This window comes from Pelophylax lessonae (assembly GCF_965119305.1).
Source record: "Pelophylax lessonae genome assembly, chromosome: 5".
Classification (NCBI taxonomy): Eukaryota; Metazoa; Chordata; class Amphibia; order Anura; family Ranidae; genus Pelophylax; species Pelophylax lessonae.
In genome coordinates this window covers 334239673-334262214 of record NC_138772.1, presented here as the reverse complement: position 1 = coordinate 334262214, position 22542 = coordinate 334239673, and the positions used below count along the sequence as shown (strand labels likewise).

Sequence of the window (22542 nt, the reverse complement as noted above, 5' to 3'; positions counted from 1 at the left end):
ATCCCTATGGATCCCCAGATAAGGGGAACGGCAAGACAACACTGCCAGTTCAGACACCCTCTGAGCAGAGGCGATAGCCATTAAAAAGGCAACCTTCTGCGACAAAAAACGAAATACGCCCAAAGTTCTCAAATGGAGGATGCAGAAGAACCGACAGAACCAAATTAAGAACCCAAGGAGGTAACGGGACCTCCGGGGGGGAAGCCAAATGGCGAACCCCCTGAATAAAGGCACAAATCAAAGAATGATTGGCCAACGGACGTTGGAAATACACAGCCAAAGCTGAGATCTGACACTTAAGAGTGCCCAAAGCCAAGAGTTGGTCCATTCCTGTCTGCAAGAAGGCCAGAATCCTGCCAACACGAAATGATCTTGGGTGTAAACGAAAAGACTCACACCAAGCAATGTATGCTTGCCAAGTACGGTGACAGTCCTGCCTAGAAGTGGACTTCGTAGCCTCAAGCAAGGTAGGAATCACCGAGTCGGACAGACCCCTGTCCTTCAACACCGAGCTCTCAACAGCCAAGCCGTTAAAGCCAGTGACCGTAAGGCAGGATGGAAGGTAGGACCTTGCGACAGAAGATCTTTCCTCCGAGGAAGAGCCCACGGACCTGCTACGTTTAGCTGAAATACGTTGGTGTACCAGGATCTCCGAGGCCAATCTGGTGCCACCAGAATTACCGGAATCCCCTCCAGCTCGAGCCTGCGTAGCAGGTGAGACAACAGTTTCAGCGGAGGAAACGCATAAATGAGCTTGCATGGACTCCAAGGAACCACCAGGGCGGCCACGGCCTTGGCCAGAGGATCTCGGGACCAAACCACAAACTGTGGAACTTTCCTGTTTTGCCTGGAGGCGAACAGATCCACATCCGGGGTTCCCCAACGGAGATACAACCAGTAAACACTTGCGGATGCAGAGACCACACACCCTGACCCAGGGCTTGTCGACACAGGCAGTCTGCCTGCCAGTTGTCTATGCCGGGGATATACACGGCGGATAGGGCTAGAACAGAACCCTAAGCCCAATCAGAATCTCGGCTGCCTCCAGGGCACCCTTGGTGCCCCCTTGATGTTTGACATATGCCACAGCCGTGACATTGCCCGACCGGACTCAGACAGGACACCCTTTGAGAATGCCGTCCAATGGATCAAGCACAACTTGATTCCAAGCACCCTGGACAGTCAGAGTGGCAAAGCAGGGTGTCCCTGGAGTCCTGACGCAAACAAAGCAGATTAACCAGGGATGAGAGGGTCCCTGTCCCATTGGACAAGGAGCTCCCGTTTAAGTCACGTGGGCCTGAGCATAGGGCACGGCTCTGAAGGAAGACACCATAAGGCCCAGTACCTGCATGGAGGACCGGAGAAAAAACCTGGTCGCAAGCCAGCAGAGACAGAATCATCTCCCTCAACTGCGCAGGAGGAAGAAAACACCAGCGCCGTAGACGAGTCCAGGATCATTCCTAGGTACTCCAATCTGGAAGCAAAGCAAATTTCTGAAGATTGAAATTCCAACTGAACTGCTGGAGAGTGTGATTAATCACCTCCAGATCCCGTTACAAATGTGCAGATGACTCCGCTCGGAGAAGGAGACCATCCAGATAACCCAGGATTGCAATTCCTCGCTGCCAAAGCAGAGCCAATATCTTGGCAAACACTGTGGGAACAGAGGCAAGCCCAAAAGTCAATGCCACAAATTAAAAATGGTCCTGTCCCACCGCAAAACGGAGAAACCGTAGATGGGCCGGTGAAAGGGGACATGAAAATAGGCATCCTTGATATCGAGGACAACAGGTCCCCCTGATGCAGGAATGCCACCAATGATCGCAGGGATTCCATGCAAAACTTATGGACACGCACAAAGCGCTTCAACAGTCTGAGGTCCAAGATTGGACGCAATTTGCCCTCCTTCCGTGGAACAATAAAGAGGTTTGAATAAAAACCTCGAAAGGGTCCCGTATGAAGGACCGGGACAAGCACTCAGGACAGCAAGTCCCAAATTGCATACCGCAACCCAGCCAGACGGTCTGAGGAAAACCGAAGATTGGAAGGAAAAAATCAGTTCGGAGGATGGGAACGAAACTATCTCGTACCCGGACTAAATCACCTTGTGAACCCACCCTTCATTAACAGGGAAAAGCCACAGATCCGGAAGTAAACTGAGACGTCCCCCCACCCCTAGAAACAGATGGGGCCCCCCCATTCAGGCAGGAATGCAGGGAGCGGAAGGTTTCGCCCATCGATTTCCGGAGCCTTTACCACCCGACGTTGTGATGCTGCGACCCGGTCGCACGAAAATGACGCTTTCAGGGCAGTAAAAGGAAAGACCCCACTCACGCGAGGGGGCCTTCGGCTTTGGGAAAGGGACGTGCCCTTACCCCCAGTGACCGACTTGATCAAGTCATCCAAGGCGGAACCAAAGAGGCGATCACCCTGGTATGGGAGATCTGACAATTTTTTCTGGAAGCTTGGCCAGCCAGCCAAGAATACAACCATATCACATGGCTGATAGCACGCTAACCACCGATGCTCCAGCTGCAAACAGGACATACAGATTAGCATCACATATTAATTGCAGAGTCTTCGATAAGTGCTCAGTAATTTCCAGTGTAGCCGACGGTACCTGAATAGCCGTCAGTGCCTTTCTCAGAACCCTCACCCATGCAAACAGTCTGGGAGACTAGTATTGTAGCCATGGCAGGCCTGAGAAAAGAGCCCACCACCGTATACAGGTGGCAAGAGAAGACCTCAATCCGTCCAGAAGACACACCAGATAAAGGATGAGGATTTTGCCACAGGGAAATCCGTGGCCTTATGAAAACCACCTATCTGGGGGTCCACCAGAGGGGGAACCGTCCATTTGTGCAAGATCCCTCCCTCAAACGGATAGCGCCTGGCCAAAACGTGTTGGAATCACAGGCGTGCGACTAGGTCGCCACCATAGTTCTTCCACCAAGGTGGATAAAACTTCAGGACAGGGAACAACCCTGGCCGACTGCTTTGCTCGATGCATTTATTCTGGTCTGGGATTAAACCACCAAGCCATGTAGGAATCTACAGAAGGTACATCAGAATTGTGTTTGAGCAATACATCATTCCCTCTCAGTAAATGTCTGCAAGAGTTACAATACCATGGGTTTCTATAATGCAGTATTTGGACATGAATTAATTCGGGCTAATATATGGTTGTTCTATAAGGATAGGTTATCTGGGAGGTCCTGAAATGAAATGAGGCATTTAAGCTCATTCCACACTGATATGGCCAACTTCAGAATGGGCAACTTCAGAATGGGCAGGTAATGTCTGCGAGGGAATATTGTTGGAATAAAAGTTATTGCTCCTTTAACCATTTTTTTTTTTTTCTGTATAATCAATTTTTATTGAGAAAGAATTGCGATAAACCGTATGTTACAGAAAAACAAAAAGAAAACCCAACATGAGGCAAACAAGGCCAATGGCGCATAACTGAGAAAAACAATAGTAACTAGACAATCCACAATAAATGTGCAAACCAGTAGTTCAAAGAGTGGGGCTAAGCTCCGGAGTGGGGACCATGGCCGGCATAAACCTGTGTGGTAGCAGGGCTCCCCCGGGTCTAGGCATTCGGCCCCATTTGACCCACCTCTCCCCCCCTGGTGAGGTATGAGAGAGAGAGAGAGCCCCTGCCCCCAAACAATAAAGCTGTAGGGGAAAAAAAAGAAAAAGAAAAACAGCACGGCCCATCTAGGTCCACCACAACAGGGTGAGCTGCCGCGCAGTGTTAAAAAAAAAAAGGAAAGAAATAATAAACGAAAACAAAAGAGAAAACCAAAAAGGGGGGGGGGATCTCTGCCATCCAAAAGGGAAAGATCAGGTAACCCAAAGGGTGTTCACGCCTGGCTCCAAGGGCAATGAGATAGGAACATATGCAAGTCTATGTAGCAAGGAGGCGGGAGGCCTGCAGTACCCGCTGGTGGAAAGAGGGGTCGGCTAGAGCCAGAAGGGCCACAGCCAGACTGGAGGACACAGGGAACGAGTTGGGGGCATACTGGTGCCACTGTGACCAAGCTGCGTCAAACCTATCCCGGGTACCCCTACACGTAGCCATCCGCTCCTCTGCGTCCATAATCTCCTTCACTTTGCGAAGCCAATCTGTTTCGCTAGGGATACGGGGGTCTTCCAATTGATAGGAATGAGGCGCTTGTCGGCGTTAAGTGTGGGAGAGCGCCCCGCTTGTATCTCGGGATGGGCACTGGGGGGACATGCAGGAGGAAAAGCCCTGGGGAGTCCGGCACGTCCAGACCCAAGCCGTCTAGGACGCGTCTCCTCACCATCTCCCAGAAAGGCCTGATCAGAGGGCATGTCCACCATATGTGAAGGAGTATCTGCCCACAGCCGCTCCAGCACTTATCCAAAACACCGGGCAAAATCTAGCTATAGTCACCGGAACCCGGTACCATCTTGTGAGCAGCTTATAATTATTCTCCTGTGTCTTGAAATCCACAGAGCCAGAATGGGTCAGACGGTACAGGTGGTGGAGATGTTCTGAGGTAAACTCAAGGTTCAGGTCCCGTTCCCATTCCTTGATGAAATACGGTTTGGGGGAGGGTTTGGCTGCTTCTAGCAATTTATACAGGGCCGAGATCAAATGCGGCTGCGGGTCGCGGGCTGCCCATAAGCATTCAAAGTAAGTGAGCTCAGTTCTGATCTGGGCCGCCTGACGAACGGAGGCCACAAAATGGGTCAATTGGCAGTATCTCCAGAAATCAAAGGGAAAGCTTCCGTAGCGATCCCTCAGCGTAGCCAAGGGGACCAGTGCCCCAGCAGACCAGAAATGAGCCAGACTAACCTCGCCATCTCTAGCCCAGCGACGGCAGCCACTCCCCAGGGGAGAACCACACGAAACCCCCCACAGGAGTTAGCGGAGAAGTGAGGGGGGCCAAAGCCAAGGAGCCATTTATTTTGTCCCACACACGTAGTGAGTGGGTCATCAGAGGGGACGCCAAATGCAACAGGCCCCTGTTCTCAGCTGGCACCCATGGGGCATAAGCCAGGTTGTGACCCGCGACCGTTTTCTCCAAAGAAACCTACATCTTGGACGAGGTCTGGAACCTCCAGTCCAGCAGGCGTTGGAGAGCCACAGCTCTATAGTACTGGAGGATATCTGGCAGGCCAAGGCCCCCATTGCCTTTGGTCCTCTGCAATAAGGTAACAGCTATCCGAGGTCTCTTACCCCCCCCCCCCCCACATAGGTAATAAAGAGGCTCTTGAGTTCCGTAAAGAAGCGTCTAGGGAGCGGCACAAGGAACATCTGCAGGAGAAACAGTACCCGGGGGAGGACAGTCATTTTGAGGATATTCGTGCGACCGATCCAGGTGAAAGAGGATCTATCCCAGGATTAGAGGTTCGCACTAATCCATCTGAGGAGGGGGGCATAATTACATGCATACAGGGATTTCAGGGAACTAGTGAGGTGAACTCCCAAGTATTTCATGGAGGAAACTGTCCATGTGAAGGGAAAAGAAGCCTGCAGCGTGGATGCCATAGGCAAAGGTATGGTGACTGGTAAAATCTCAGACTTGGAGCAGTTAATTTTAAAATTTGACACCTTGCCATACGCAATCCGCCATCAGATTGGGCAGCGAGGTGAACGGTTCCACAACATGGAACAAAAAATCGTCCGCATACGCGGAGAGCTTGTGCCAAGTGGAGCCCACGGTGACCCCCTTAATGTCCACATTCGCCCGCACCTTACAGAGCATCCTTTAACCTTTTTGATTCAATGCCCTTAATGTAAAAATGTTGATTTAAAAAGGGGACAGGCAGCTCTCTACTTTACCAAGAAAAGTCAGAACCTGCATAGTTAAGTACCCTAAATTAACTCCTAGGTGTTTAAAATTACATGAATCTTCCCAGTTTAATAACTGAATGCGGTTTGTACTTCAACATTTATAAAAAACATAAATTTAAAATATTAGAAAGCTTTTTTCCCCTAAAGTAACAAATTTGTCATACTTTCCTGCTCTGGGCAATGGTTTTGCTCAGAGCAGCTCTTATCCTCCTCTTTGGGGTCCCCAGCCGACACTCCTGGCTCCTCCAGCCTTCGTGTACCTTCTCCCGAGCAAGCTGCTGGTGGGGGGGTACTCGCGTGGCCTTGCCCCCCAGCCACACTGTGCGGCTTGGCCCCACCCCCTTCACTTGTCACTAGCTTTAATTGACAGCAGCAGCCGATGGCTCCCGCTGGTCTGAGTCCAGTGAGGAGGGAGAGAGAGATCAGAGCCACTGCTTTGGTGCACAGTCCTGGACCGAGATTGGGCACAGGTAATTATTTAGGGGGGCTGGGGGAGCTGCACCTAAAATATTTATTAACTTAAATTGGTTCTAAAGTAGAACCAATTTCTATTCTGAATAAAATGAGAATCACAATTTTTTTGCTTCGAAAAAAAGATCACGATCCCCGGCGTAACATCACCTTTTACAAAAAAAAAATTGGGCTAACTTTACTGTTTTTTTTTTTTTTTTTCAATGCATTGAAGTGTATTTTACCCAACAAGTTGTGTTTGAAAGACCGCTGTGCAAATAGTGTGACATAAAATATTGCAACGACCACCATTTTTTTCTCTACGGTCTCTGCTAAAAAAAAAAAAAAAAAAAAAAAAAAAAAATTATATATATATATATATATATATATATATATATATATATATATATATATATATATATATATATATATATATATATATATATATATATATATATATATATATATATATATATATATATATATATATATATACACACACACACACATTATATATATATATATATATATATATATATATATATATATATATATATATATATATATATATATATATATATATATATATACACACACATACATAAACACACAGTATCTCACAAGTGAGTACACCCCTTATATTTTTGTATACATTTTATTATATCTTTTCATGTGACATTTTGCTACAATGTAAAGTCGTGAGTGTACAGCTTGTATAACAGTGTAAATTTGCTGTCCCCTCAAAAAAACTCAACACGCAGCCATTAATGTCCAAACCACTAGCAACAAAATTGAGTACACCCCTAAGTGCAAATGTCCAAATTGAGCTCAATTAGCCATTTTCCCTCCCCCGTGTCACGTGACTCGTTAGTGTTACAAGGTCTCAGGTGTGAATGGGGGAACAGGTGTATTAAATTTGGCGTTCTCTCTCTCACTCTTTCATACTGGTCACTGGAAGTTCAACATGACACCTCATGGCAAAGAACTCTCTGAGGATCTGAAAAAAATAAATTTTTGCTCTAAATAAAGATGGCCTAGGCTATAAGAAGATTGCCAAGACCCTGAAACTGAGCTGCAGCATGGTGGCCAAGACCATTCTGCGGTTTAACAGCACAGGTTCCACTCAGAACAGGCCTCACTGTGGTCGACCAAAGGAGTTGAGTGCACATGCTCAGCGTCGTATCCAGAGGTTGTCTTTGGGAAATAGAGGTATGAGTGCTGCCAGCATTGCTGCAGAAGTTGAAGGGGTGGGGAGTCAACCGGTCATTGCTCAGACCATATGCAGCATGCTGCATCAAATTGGTCTGCATGGCTGTAGTCCCAGAAGGTGATGCACAAGAAAGCCCGCAAACAGTTTGCTGAAGAAAAGCAGACTACTTGAACCATGTCCTGTGGTCTGATGAGACTTATTTGGTTCAGATGGTGTCAAGCGTGTGTGGCGGCAACCAGGTGAGGAGTACAAAGACAAGTGTGTCTTGCCTACAGTCAAGCATGGTGGTGGGAGTGTCATGGTCTGGGGCTGCATTAGTGCTGCCGGCACTGGGGAGCTACAGTTCATTGAGGGAGCCATGAATGCCAACATGTACTGTGACATACTGAAGCAGAGCATGTTCCCCCCTCCCTTCAGAGACTGGGCCACAGGGCAGTATTCCAACATGATAAAGACCCAAAATACACCTCCAAGACGACCACTGCCTTGCTAAAGAAGCTGAGGGTAAAGGTGATGGAATGGTCAAGCACGTCTCCAGACCTAAACCCTATTGAGCATCTGTGGAGCGCAAGGTCTTAACATCCACCAGCTCCACATGATGTCATCATGGAGGAGTGGAAGAGGACACCAGTGGTAGCCTGTGAATCTCTGGTGAACTCCATGGCCAAGAGGGTTAAGGCAGTGCTGGAAAAAAATGGTGGCCACACAAAATATTGACACTTTGGGCCTAATTTGGACATTTTCCCTTAGGAGTGTACTCACTTTTGTTGCCAGTGGTTTACACATTAATGGCTGTGTGTTAAGTTATTTTGAAGGGACAGCAAATTTACACTGTTATACAAGCTGTACACTCACTACTTTACATTGTAGCAAAGTAATTTTTTCAGTGTTGTCAAATTTAAATATATAAATATATAATAAAATATTTACACAAATGTGAGGGGTGTATTCACTTTTGTGAGATACTGTGTATATATATATATATATATATATATATATATATATATATATATATATATATATATATATATAATATTTGGGGGTTCTAAGTAATTTTCTAGCAAAGAAATACTGATTTTAACTTGCAATCAACAAGTGTCAGAAAAAGGCTGTCTTTAACCGCTTGCCGACTGCCGCATGACTATTTACGGCGGCAGTCAGCCCCTCACAGACAAAGTGATGTAGGACTACAGAGGGAGAAAGCAGGCGGCTAATGTAAACAAAGCCGCCTGTCATTCTCCCTTGTGTAAGTGCAGAGAGCATACGGTCCTGCTATGTAGGATCGTATATATCATCGTATATATCTCTGTAGTTACACAAACAGCCACATTCCTTTAAAGTTAGAATCACGCCCCTAGGCACACACTTAACCCCTCCTTCTCCAAGAAAGTTAACCCCTTCCCTGCCAGTGTCATTTTTACAGTAACAGTGCATATGTATAGCACCGATTACTGTAGTAATGTAACTGGTACCCCCAAAAGTGTCAAAAATGTCAGTCAGGGGTCCGATCTGTCCGCCGCAATGTGGCAGTCCCGCAAAAAAAAAAAAAAAAATATCTTTCCCTTAGTAAACGCAATAACTTTTGCGCAAACCAATCAAAATACGCTTATTGCGATTTTTTTTTACCAAACATATGTAGCAGAAAACAAATTGGCCTAAAATGTTAAAAAATTTTGATTTTTACATTTTTTTTTGGGGGAATTTCATATTAAAAAATGTGAAAAATATTGTTATTTTTGCAAAATTGTCGGTCTTTTTTTGTTTATAGCGCATGATCAAAAAAAAAAAAAAAAAAATCACACAGGTGATCAAATACCACCAAAAGAAAGCTCGGTTTGTGGGAACAAAAAAGGATGTCAATTTCATATGGGTACAGCGTCGCACGACTGCGCAATTGTCCGTTAAAGTCACGCAATGCCGAATCGCAAAATAGGCCCTGGTCAGGAAGGGGGTAAAATCTTCCGGTGCTTAAGTGGTTAAGTGCTTAAACTGACCCTATTTGCAGACCAAAGTTCATCCCTTTGATCTTAAAACTAATTGAAAGATATGTTTTTTTTTCCCCATTTCATTTTCAGCGCTGATAAATATTGCCTATATGGACAAAAAAAAAAAAAAAAAAAAGGTATGGGACTTTGATTGAGGTACAACTGGACATGGGATATTTTAATAATAATTGAATAAATATAAATAAATCAATCACTGTTGCATATACAGAGATACAGCACATAGATGCAATAATGCATAATAAATCCAAAATTAATACAATATTTCTAGGACCAAAAAATGGATCACTCAAGAATATAATGGATACGTCAACACAAATGCTTTGTGTGCTCATGGTCTTTGAATATATCATGATTGGATGAAACATTTGAGTAATTGTAGGCTCCACGCATTTCGTGGACCTCCATCCACTCATCAGGAGCGTTGAGCCTAAAATTATTCAAATGTTTCATCCAATCATGATATATTCAAAGACTATGAGCACACAAAGCATTTGTGTTGATGTATTCATTCGATTCTTGAGTGATCCATTTTTTGGTCCTAGAAATATTGAATTTATTATGCATTGTTGTATATGCTATGTGCTGCATCTCTGTATATGTAACAGTGATTTTTTACCATATTTATTGAATTATTATTATTAAAATCCCATGTCCAGTTGTACCTCAATCAAAGTCCCATACCTTTTTTTTGTCCATATTTACACTTGGGGATGGAGGCAACTGGACGTTCTTTATGTGGCAAACCATATATACCCTCTTCTGATAAATATTGCCTACTGCTTTTTTTTGGAAAGCTGTGAGCAGGAAACTGCTTGGCACTTGTTACATGAATCGTGAAAATGGTGTATTATGGTCGTGTGGGGGGTTAAATCGAGATCGCGATTTTTTAACAATTAATTGTCCAGCTCTATTCTATGGGCTTAAGTTTTTTTTACCTTCATGCATTCTATACATGAAGGTAAAAACCTTCTGTGTGCAGCAGCTCTCCAGCTCCCTAATACTTACCTGAGCCCCACTGCAAACCAGTGGGGACTCTACCTCATTGGTTGAGACAACAATCAATCACAGCCAGTGAGGCAATGAGGTGAAAGGAGGGGCGGCAGCTGTGTGTGTGTGTGTGAAAAGACACGCAGAGCAGCAGCTTGGAGCGAACCTGCCTGGTTGCCTCATTGCACGCTGCTTGCTCTGGGATCACTTGGCAAAAGGGAGGGGTCAGGAGCGCCCGCAGGGGACCCAAGAAAGGGAGGATCAGGGCTGCTCTGTGCAAAACCGCTGCACTGAGCAGGTGTTATTTAAAATGAAAAATACTTGCCTTTATTATCCCTTTAATGCAGAGAATGCATCAATATAGAAAAAACTTTTAGCCTTTACAACTACTTTAATGCTAGCCATACACATGGCGATTTCATCACTTGGCTACTTTTGTGATAAAAACGTCATGAATGTGCCAGAAACTGCCTCATATTTATTGCAGATTTAGAATCAGTCTTAGTATAATTAATAGACTGGTGCAATCTGCTTTCGACCACTAGGAGGACATCCCCAATGTATGAAAGCTAGCCATACACCAGTTACTTTTGGAGGTGAAAACAAAACCAGATTTATAGGTGCACAATAACAAGCAATCATGAACTTACCAATGTTTCCTTCTCCAGCTCTCTCAAAGCCTGTGTGTCAGCCTCAAGTGTTGAAAGTTCTTGTACTACGATCTCATGAAAGCGGTTAAGCTTACGAATTCTAAAATAAAAAATGCTGAGTAGAACGAAAATAAATACTTTTATTGCAGTCTATCATGAGACACAGTCTTAATCTTCAGGTTATACTGCTGGCAACAGGAGGAATGGACACTGGCAAATAAAATGTGGCCCAGCCCAGAGTATAACCCCTGCAACTACCAGCAAGCCTAAATTTTGTAGCAAAGCAGTACCAAGAGCATGATCAAAAACACAGGGGTAGGTAGGACCTGTGTTGCTTAATGGACTCTAAAGTCAAGAAATGGAAAATTGAAACGGCCGCTATTTGGTCAGCAAGGGAAATTACTTAGCCTACAATTCCCAAGATTTCTTCCACTGGGGAAGATAAATGCTCCTGCCGTCATTGGCAACCTTGATGATACTATGAAGAGCCAATCTGGGGAGACATAGTGCCTTGAAGGTCATATGGATCAAACGCTAAGACGGGAGACTTACAGAAAAATGCAGCAAAAGTGTCTTTTTACCTTTATGCATCCCCACAGAACAGTTTGGGGAGCGAGCCCACATGGATGCCCCCTCAGCGCATATATTGCGGAAGGGCACTCTTAGAAGGAGCGGACAGCGCCGGCAAGTGCAACATCCAACAGACCAAAAAGGAAAAAATTAGATTTTTGTACTTACCGTAAAATCCATTTCTCTGAGTTCGACGGACATAGCGCTCCACAAATCATAACTTGCGGGTTATATTGCCTCCTCCAGGAGTGGGACTAGGCGGAACAAAAAACACCTGGCTACGCCCATGGGCCGTCCTCAGCTGGTATATAACCCCCCTCTCTGGTCTAGGTAATCAGTTTGGTAGCAAGCAGTATTAGAAGTATCAGAACTCCATAGAGGGCTAGGTGCTGTGTCCGTCAAACTCAGAGAAATGGATTTTACAGTAAGTACGAAAATCAAATTTTCTCTTTCGTTCATCGACGGACACTGCATTCCATAAATCATAACTAGTGGGACATCCAAAAGCAGTGCCAAAAAGGAAAATGAGGGGTGGAAAAAAACCCAAGGCTAAGCATAAGCGCCCTTAACCAGGACACAGGAGCCCTATCTGAAAAATAAAGGTTTAAGATAAAACACCCCCCCAAGAGGGAATAGCCCCTCTTAAACAGCAGCCTGCAAAACTTTGTGGCCAAAAGAAGCATCCGCAGATTCCAAAGTATCTACCTTATAGAATTTCATGAAGGTATGCACAGACAACCAAGTGGCTGTCCCTGCAGACGTATCTACCTTATAGAATTTCGTGAAGGTATGCACGGACGACCAAGCGGCCGCCTTACAAACTTGCGATATTGAAGTCTGACAGAAGGCCCAAGGAGCACTCAGCACCTGAGTAGAATGCACCGTAACAGGGAAAGGGAAAGGTGGAACCTGACCTTTAATGGACTAGTCCCAAGTCACCGTCTGTCTGATTCATCTGGAGATGGTAACCGAAGAAGCGGCCAGCCCTTTTCTTGGTCCATCCATAACCACAAAAAGCAAGTCTCACCACCGAAAGACTCAGTAGCTGCCAGATACACCCGAGCCACTTTATCCCTATGGACCACTAAATAAAGAGACTGCGACAGGATAATGCCACCAGTTCCGATACCCTGTGGGCCGAGAAAATAGCCACAAATAATGTCACCTTCTGGTGTAACATAGGCAAGGGAATCTCTAGAATATTTTTAAATGGAGGTTTCTGGAGAACAGAAAGTACTAAAATTTAAATCCCATGTTGAGTGATTAACGCCCTGTTGAAGAAAGGTTAAGATCCGAGCCACAGAGAAGGATTAAGGATGAGCGCAAATCGACTCACACCAAGAAATGTACGCTTTCCATGTACGATGGTATATAGCAGGGGTAATGAATTAAAATTCAAGGAGGTCCGGTCGCTAAAATTTTCATTGGGCTGAGGTCCGAATCTCAAGTCTGTGCTGACTCTGAACAAAAAGTGCCCACCAGCTTGACCCTTAACATAAAATATGCCCATCAGCGTGCCCCTTAGCATAACACTTGCCCGTCAGCGTGACCCTTAACACAAAATAAGGGGCACGCTGATGGGCATATTTTATGTTAAGGGTCATGCCGATGGGCACATTTTATGTTAGGGGGCACCCTGATGGGCACATTTTATGATGGTGGGATTGCTGATGGGCAAAAAAAACGTGTAAATCAGCGTTGCTCTTAACATAAAATATGCCCATCAGTGTGTACCACAGCATAAATATGCACATCAGCATGCCCCTTAACATAAAATATGCCCATCAGCGTGACCCTTAACATAAAATATGCCCATCAGCGTGCCCCTTATTTTGTGTTAAGGGTCACGCTGATGGGCAAATGTTATGCTAAGGGGCACGCTGATGGGCATATTTTATGTTAAGGGTCACGCTGGTGGGCACATTTTGTTCTGCCCATCAGAGTGCCCCTAACATAAAATGCGCCCATCAGCTTGCCCCTTATTTTATGTTAAGGGTCATGCTGATGGGCATATTTTATTTTAAGGGTCATGCTGATGGGCATATTTTATGTTAAGGGGCATGCTGATGTGCATATTTTTTGCTGTGGTACACACTGATGGGCATATTTTATGTTAAGGGGCACGCTGATGGGCACATTTTATGTTAAGGGTCACGCTGATGGGCAAAACAAAACGTGTAAATCAGCGTTGCGCTCAACATAAAATATGCCCATTAGCGTGCCCCTTAACATAAAATGTGCCCATCAGCGTGCCCCTTAACATAAAATATGCCCATTAGCGTGCCCCTTAACATAAAATGTGCCCATTAGCGTGCCCCTTAACATAAAATGTGCCCATCAGCGTGTCCCTTAACATAAAATGTGCCCATCAGCGTGTCCCTTAACATAAAATATGCCCATCAGAGTGCCCCTTAACATAAAATATGCCCATCAGCGAGTCCATTAACATAAAATATGCCCATCAGCGTGTCCCTTAGCATAAAATAAGGGGCACGCTGATGGGCACATTTTATGTCAAGGGAGCAATCTGATGGGCATATTTTGTTTCTTTTATGGGGCACTCTAATGAGCACAACAACACATGCCAGTCTGCACACTTCAGGGTTTTTTTTTTTTTAAATTGCATTATTCTCCTCTAAAAATGTGCTCCACATACCTGGAGCCAGCTGAGTCAAAAGCCGCGAACAGGGGGGCGGGGCGTGCACATAGTGTCCAATGTGAGGGAGCCGCAGTCAGGAGCAGAGGGCGGGGCGCGCGAGTGACGTCACGCCCCTACTCGCGGCCCGACAGGACACCGCGATGTCCATTAGTCAGTTGCAGGGGGCGGGGCGCGCGCAGGACGTCACTCCCCTACTCGCGGCTCGAGCGGGACGTCACTCCCCTACTCGCGGCTCGAGCAGGCCGTCACTCCCCTATTCGCGGCTCGCGCGGGACGTCACTCCCCTACTCGCGGCCCGACACAACAACGGCTGCTAGTGAGCCGGGAGCCGCAAGCGGTCCGGGCAGAAGCATCTCGCGGGCCGTCAATGGACCGCGGGCCGCCATTTAGTGACCGCTGGTATATAGCATCTCCCAAAAGGGAGTTCACCTCTTACATTTTTGGAAATATTTTATTATAGCTTTTCATGTGACAACACTGAAGAAATTACACTTTGCTACAGTGTAAAGTAGTGAGTGTACAGCTTGTATAACTGTAAATTTGTGGTCACCTCAAAATAACTCAATTTCTAAACTGCTGGCAACAAAAGTGAGTACACCTCTAAGTCAAAATGACCAAATTGGGCCCAAAGTGTCAATATGTTGTGTGGCCACAATTTTCCAGCATTGCTTTAACCCTCTTGGGCATGGAGTTCACCAGAGCTTAATAGGTTGCCACTGGAGTCCTCTTCCACTACTCCATGACGACATCACGGAGCTGGTGGATGCTAGAGACCTTGCTCTCCTCCACATTCTGTAGCTCCCCAGTGCCGGCAGCACTAATGCCGCCCCAGACCATGACACTCCCACCACCATGCTGGACTGTAGGCAAGACACACTTGTCTTTGTACTCCTCACCTGGTTGCCACCACACACGCTTGACACCATCTGAACCAAATAAGTTTATCTTGGTCTCAGACCACAGGACACGATTCCAGTAATCCATGTTCTTAGTCTGCTTGCCTTCAGCAACTGTTTGCAGGCGTTCTTGTGCATCATCTTTAGAAGAGGCTTCCTCCTTGGACAACAGCCATGCAGACCAATTTAATACAGTGTGCGGTATATGATCTGAGCACTGACAGGCTGATCCCCTAGCCCTTGAACCTCTGCAGCAATGCTGCATCAATTTGCCAATCTCTGGATACGACGCTGAGCACGTGCACTCAACCCCTTTGGTCGACCATGGCGAGGCCTGTTCTGAGTGGAACCTGTCCTGTTAAACCGCTGTATGGTCTTGGCCACCGCGCTGCAGCTCAATTTCAGGTTCATGTCAATCTTCTTATAGTCTACTCTAGGCCATCTTTATGTAGAGCAACCATTTTTTTTTCAGATCCTCAGAGTTCTTTGCCATGAGAGGCCATGTTGAACTTCCAGTGACCAGTATGAGAGTGTGAGAGCGATAACACCAAATTTAACACACCTGTTCCACACCTGAGATTCTGTAACACTAATGAGTCACATGACAACGGGGAGGGAAAATGGCTAGTTGGGCCCAATTTGGACATTTTCACTTAGGGGTGTACTCACTTTTGTGTGTTGACTTATTTTGAGGGGGCAGCAAATTTACTCTGTTATACAAGCTGTACAGTCACTACTTTACATTGAAGCAAAGTTTAATTTCTTCAGTGTTGTCACATGAAAAGATATAATAAAATATTTTAAAAAATGTGAGGGGTGTACTCACTTTTGCAAGATACTGTATCTCGCTGGAAGAAGACTTCCTCGACTTCACCATAGTAGTGATCCAGACAAACCTCTATACTTCAGTTCCTGGCTTTCAACAAACCGCTAAGCCATTAAAACCAGCGACTTTAAAGTAGGGTGGTAGATTAGCCCTTGGGACAACTGGTCTTCTCTGAGAGGAAGCCCCCAAAAGGACATTTACAGCCACCAGGATGATTGGAAGATCCTCGCTCTTGATAACTTGCAGGAACTGCGGAAGAAGCCTTAGCCGAGGATGATACTGGCCTTACTGTGGCCCTTGGATGCCTGTGGCATCTGTCAGAGGACCCCGTGACCTCGTCACGAACTTCAGTATCCTCCTGTGGAGTCGAATATGCTAAAGGAGCTGCATGTAAGACTATGCAAAGAGAACAGACTTGAAGGTGGATGTCACCAGACTCAGAACCTGCATGCAAAATGGGAGAGAGAATCTGTGTGACAGCAGCCGATGAATCACGGCCTGTGGTTCCTAAAATTTGTTCAGGGAAGGACCACCCTGGTCAGAATTAAAATAAGACCTGGGTAAATCAATTCCCTGGACAGGGATAAGGGGGGACCTTAGGTAGTTCAGACATCACCTTAACCTTTGCAGGAATTAAATCTGCACAAGGAGACTCAGGACCTGTCCCCCCTTCTGAGTACCCCCAAAAGAAACATGTCGTGGATCTCCTTAATGCTCACCAAAAGAAGTCCACAGGGCTGGAACCAGCGAAGATGTCCCCCCACCCCAATAATGGGTGAGGTCAGACCTTTATGCTGAAGGAGTTCTGTCTGCTGGTCCAGGGAAGCTAGCTCTAGGCTTACCAGACCAAGGCTGCTTGGAACCTCCCGGGGAAGACTTATGCCCCGTACACACGTGCAGATCGTCGGCCGAACGATCGGCCGTCTTTTGTCCCTGGGCTGTCGTATCTGTTGAAAAGTGCAAAAGACTGCACAAGAATTTTGTCCGCCGACTACAGCCGACTGCAGAAGTGAGGTCATGTGATGGTTAACTTTCCCTGTGTTTTTTCTTTTCTGAGCATGCCCAGTCTTGCAAATCTGCTGTCTGTCGGCCGAATTCTGTATTGACTGGCGAACAATCGGCCGCTCTGGTGTCGGCATACAAAAATTTTAATGCTTGCACGACAGATTCTTTTCGGCCGAAAGTGCGCTGTCGGCTGTCGGAAGCATCATACTAACAAGCCGAAAATCGGCCGATCAGTCGTCGGCCGAATCTTTTCGGCCGACAATCTGCACGTGTGTACGGGCCTTTAAAATATATTTCCCTTATTCTCTGTCCGAGAAGCACAAAATAATTTTCTATGGGCTGAAAAGGAGGGCCCCCGTGTCTGCGGTGAGGCTCCTTCCCTTTCCTTGATTGTGGCAGGAAGGTACTCTTCCCTCCCGTGATACCCTTGATGTTATTCAGGGTAGCCCCAAACAAGCGATCGCCTTGAAAGGGCAGATCAATGAGAGCTTTCTTAGAGGCTTGGTCTGCGGACCAATTCTTAAGCCACAGCACGTGCCTAATCACCACCGCTGAAACAAAGTTTGGACAGCACAGGATCTGTATCCAAACATGCATCACAAATAAACTGCAGCCCATGGACCAAACATAAGCAGCTGGGACCTGCTCACCCCCCATGCCCTGGTGGAAAAGCTTGATCCATTCAGTTAGGGTCTGAGACACCAGGGCTGAGACAAAGACTTCCCACAATGCCGAACCAGCCATAGCAAACCTGCTGCGTGCCACAGCCTCCACTTTGTCAGCTGGGTCCATAAAGGACGGGGATTCCTCTACTGGGATCATGCTTGCTTTATTCAACCTGGAAACAGGAAGGTCCGCCACTGGTGGACTAGCCCACTTTTTTTTAAAAGCCACTCCTCGGGGCGTGTCCAAGATGGCCACCGGACTGGACGTGTCAGATTAGAGCTCCGGGTTTGCCGCCCTGCAATCTCCGCAGACCGCTGCCCTACCTGGCCCTGTGCGATCCCCCTCGGGGTTGTGTCCCTTGTGTAGGAGTCCTGTGGCTTTCTCATGGAGATCCAGGGGTGGATCGTGCTCTTTCCCCGCCTGCGGCCTACTTGCACCGCCGCCTGTGCGCCTGCCGGACTTTTGTGGCGCTTCCCGGGACTGACATCGCGTCTGGAGGTAGGCCGTGCTTCCCCAGTGACTTTGGGGCGCTCCGGCTGCCGGCCTGCCATCGCGGCCGTTCGGATCCTGCTTCCACTGGCCCTGCAGACTGAGTACTGGTGCCTTCCCCTTGAACTCTGGCCACCATTTTGGCCTAGGCCCGGCGCCGACCTGCGGCCTCTACATCCGGCCGGCCATCCCGGCGGGGGCCCTGCTTTGGTTCCTGGTGGGGATGCCACCTGTATTGACCCATCTAGTGCCGTAGTGACCATAACTGGCCTCCCTATACAGACTGCTTGTCCCTCTTTTGCTCACCTTGGGCTGCTTGCAGATAGTTGCTCCTCCCTCACTGTGCTGCCTGCAGATCGTTGCTACAGACTGTTGCTCCTACTAACCGGTGCTGCCTGCAGATCATTGCTCCCATTGGTTTGGTGCTGCCTGTGGACTGTGCTCTCCCGCTTTTGTGCTGCCTTGCAGATCGTTGCTCCCACCAGCCTGTGCAGCCTGCAGATCGTTGCTACCGATTGTTGCTCCTACTAACCAGTGCTGCCTGCAGATCGTTGCTCCCATTGGTTTGGTTCTGCCTGTGGACTGTGGTCTCCTGCTATTGTGCTGCCTGCAGACTGTTGCTCCCACTGCCCTGTGCTACCTGCAGATCGTTGCTGCCTTTCACACCCTTGCAGCCTGCAACTGCTGAAGCTTTGCTGTGCATACCCTGCACTATACATTTACCTGCTACTGAGTGGATAGCTGTATCCTCGACGCACCTTGCTGTTCCTGCTCCTGGTTCCTGAGTACGTAGCACCGCAGACTTCCTACAGTGTTCCATATTCTTCTATGTCGACTCGGGCGAAGAACAAAGACTTGTCGGCCCACAAACACTCGGCAAAGGCGGGTCCCGCTAGTGGGGCAGCAGGCGGCACGGGGTGTCTCCCGGGTCCCCTTCTCAACCTGGCTACTCAGACTGCGGATAAGGAGCCGGCCCTGACGGAGCAGGATAACTTTGCTGCGCTGATGCAGGCCATCACTACATGCCAGTCTACTCTCACTGGCAAAATAGACTCGGTACAAATGGACATAGGCCTCATCCGCAAGGATATGGATACGTTTCGTGGCCGACTGTCGGAGGCCGAGCGGCGGATGGGGGAGGCGGAGGACGTACTCCATTCTCATGAAGCCTCCATACGTGCTATCTCCGCTAGGGTCAAGTCCCTGGAGGCCAGGGCCGAGGACGCGGAGAACAGGAACCGGCGGAACAATCTGCGGATTGTCGGTCTCCCGGAGGGGACGGAGGGCGCTGATACGGTGTCCTTTGCCTGAGCGCCTCCTGCGCACCCTGTTGCCTCAGGCCCAGTTCTCCCCCTTCTTTGTCGTGGAGAGAGCGCACCGCATGCCGGCGACCCGGGGGCCGCCAGGGTCCCCACCGCGTACCTTCATCCTGCGCCTCCTCAATTTTAGGGACCGTGACTTGGTGCTTCGGGAGGCAAGGAAGTTGGATGTCCTGAGACACGAGGCTGCAAACATCATGGTCTTCCCGGATTATTCCATGGACACACAGCGTTTTCGACAGTCTTTTGACCATGTTAAACTACAGCTCCGCAATCGCAATTTTAAATGCAGTATGCTGTTTCCTGCCTGGCTGCGAGTTTAGGATGGCGAGGCGGTGAGATTCTTCACTTCCCCGGAGGACACCATGCACTGGTTGGAGACACTTCCCCGGGCACGATCCCCTAGGCCGTGAGTCTCTCTACGCGCTGTTTGCGCTCTGGATGTTACATTTTCCTTTGAGAGTTTTTTGGGGGGGGTCATCCTCCTGTGAGATACCAGTTTTTCCTAGTGGCCTTTCCCCGCTGGCTGCCTGAGAGGCCCCCCCCTCTCCTTTCTTTTGGTTTTACTGTTAGCAACCTGGTTAAGCTTGGTGCCCCCCCTGGAACTTTCGGGTGAAGTTGATGACCTAGTTCCTGTTCTGCAGAGATCTTCTATCCTTCATTTGATGGCAGCTCCCGTGGCCAACTGACTATACCGTGGTAGTACCTGTTGGTACCCCTGGTGTCCACTGGTGTGCGACCCTCGTTGGCGGTTGCCTATTTGGTTTTTGGGAATGCAAGCACACCCATGTTGGGGGGGAGGTGCGGGGTGGGGGGGGGGAGGGGATTGTGTGCTGTTACAATGCCTATGTTTTTTGCATTTGGGGTGTTATTTGTTTTTTTTCTATGTTTCCTTTCAGCTGTGTTCTTGGGTGCTTTTGGTACGATGTATGTTCTCTGACAGGGGGGGTGTGGAGTTCTGTTCACAGCCCTATAACGGTTAGTCTACTCCACTCCGGGACTTGTTGGGGGGCGGGGGGTTAACCCTGTGTAACGTCTGTGGTGTAGATCTGGAGGCTTCCAATTTTTCCAAATTGCTATCATGGGTCCCCTCACGGTAATTTCCTGGAATGTCCGAGGATTGAACTCTAAGTTCAAACGGTCACTTGTTTTTTCCTTTTTGCAGCGACACCGCCCCCATGTTTGTATTTTACAGGAGACCCACCTGGTGGGGAGTAGGGTGCTGGCGCTTAAAAGGGCCTGGGTGGGGTCTTACTACCATGCCACCTGTTCCTCCTACTCCAGGGGGGTGAGCATCCTGATCCACAAATCTGTCCGTTTTAGCCTCCTGGATCTTCACCTGGACCCTGAGGGGAGATATGTTTTGCTTCATGCTCTTTGTGAGGGGTTGGAAATGTGTATTGCGGGATTGTATGTGCCTCCGCCGGGCCAGCTTACCCTCCTACAGAGGTTGACTCCGCTCCTGGCCCTTTGCCCGGCGGCTTGTCTGTTGGTGGCGGGGGACTTTAATATGCCCCCCAACCCATCACTGGACAGGTTTGCTGGGGGGGGGCCCTGTGGACTCTCCCCTCTCCCGCTGGGCCGATGCCCTTGGATTGGTGGATGTGTGGAGGTGGAAGAACCCCGGGCTGCGGCAATACACCTGTCACTCGGCCACTCACGCCACTTACTCAAGGATTGACCTGGTTTACCTTTCGGAGTCCCTGCTTGCAGGTACCCGGGAGGTCTCTATTTTGCCTCGGGGGATCTCGGACCATGCCCCTGTCATTGTCACTTTGGGGATTGGGGCGGGCCCGGGGGAGGGTGTTTGGTGATTATCTAGATTTTAGGTTGATGATGAGAGAGTGGCCCCGGTTGGGTCTTCCGAGCTGCTGGAGTATTGGGCCCGCAATGCTGACACCGCCTCTCCTTCGCTCGTCTGGGATGCTTTCAAAGCTTGTACCAGGGGAGTGTACCAGCGGGCGATAGGACGGGCTAGGAGGGAATCGATCTTGGCGTTGATCGAGGCAGAGACTAGAGCCACGGCCTTAGAGTTGCGGTATGGGGCGGATGGAGACTCGGGCATATATGCGCTGCTGCAGGCGGTACATCGAGAGATAGCGTTGCTGAGGGCCACGGCTTGTCGGAAACGCTTGCTGTCACAATCGCAGCAAGTTTTTGAACAGGGGTAACGGGCGGGTCGTATGTTGGCATGGTTGTCTCGGGAGCGCTCCCCAGCTACGCTGATTGCCAACATCAAAGATGACGCGGGGTGCTGCCACTCTGATCCCTCTGCCATCAATGCCCAATTTGCGAGCTACTATGAGGACCTCTATCGTGGTTTACCCCCCGGAGCACCTCGCGGCCTACCTTGACAACCTGGATTTTCCGCAACTGTCGGAGGCGGGTAGGGTCAAATTGGATGGCCCAATTTCCCTCACGGAACTGTCCAAGGCTATTGCGGCTCTGCAATCCGGTAAGGCCCCGGGCCCGGACGGGCTACCGGTGGAGTTTTACAAGTCCAACTTGGACTTGGTGGCCTCGCGCCTTCATTCCCTGCTGCAAGGGGCCTTGGACTCGAATAGCTTACCCTGTTCTATGTCGGAGGCAGTTATTGTCGTTATACCCAAACCCGGGAAGGACCCTGAACGTTGTGCTTCGTATAGGCCGATTTCCCTCCTCAATGTGGATGCCAAGATTCTGGTGAAGGTTCTGGCGCGACGCTTGAACTCGGTTATTCTGTCGCTGATCCATGGGGACCAAACTGGTTTTATGCCGGGCAAGGGGACAGACATCCATATACGTCGCCTTTATACCCACGTTTCTCATGTAGTGTTGTCGGACTCGGGTGGGGTCGTGGCCTCTCTGGACGCAGAGGCCTTCGACTGTCGAGTGGGGTTATCTTTGGGAAGTCCTACGTCGCTTTGGCATTGGCCCAAAATTCATCTCCTGGGTTAGACTGCTCTATGCAGCCCCGCGCGCTAGGGTTCGCACTAATAGTTC

The 22542-nt window shown here is 48.3% G+C and overlaps 1 protein-coding gene across 1 annotated transcript in view; it reads right to left on the bottom strand.

Moving 5' to 3' along the window:
• Window positions 1–22542, bottom strand: part of SYCP2L (synaptonemal complex protein 2 like) — a gene marked incomplete at its 5' end in the record, with an annotated part of 320901 nt that overhangs the window by 34545 nt on the left and 263814 nt on the right. The window contains one exon of the mRNA XM_082258962.1: window positions 11131–11230. Within this exon, the coding sequence (XP_082115088.1) occupies window positions 11131–11230 (100 nt within the window). The remainder of the gene's footprint in view (window positions 1–11130; window positions 11231–22542) is intronic.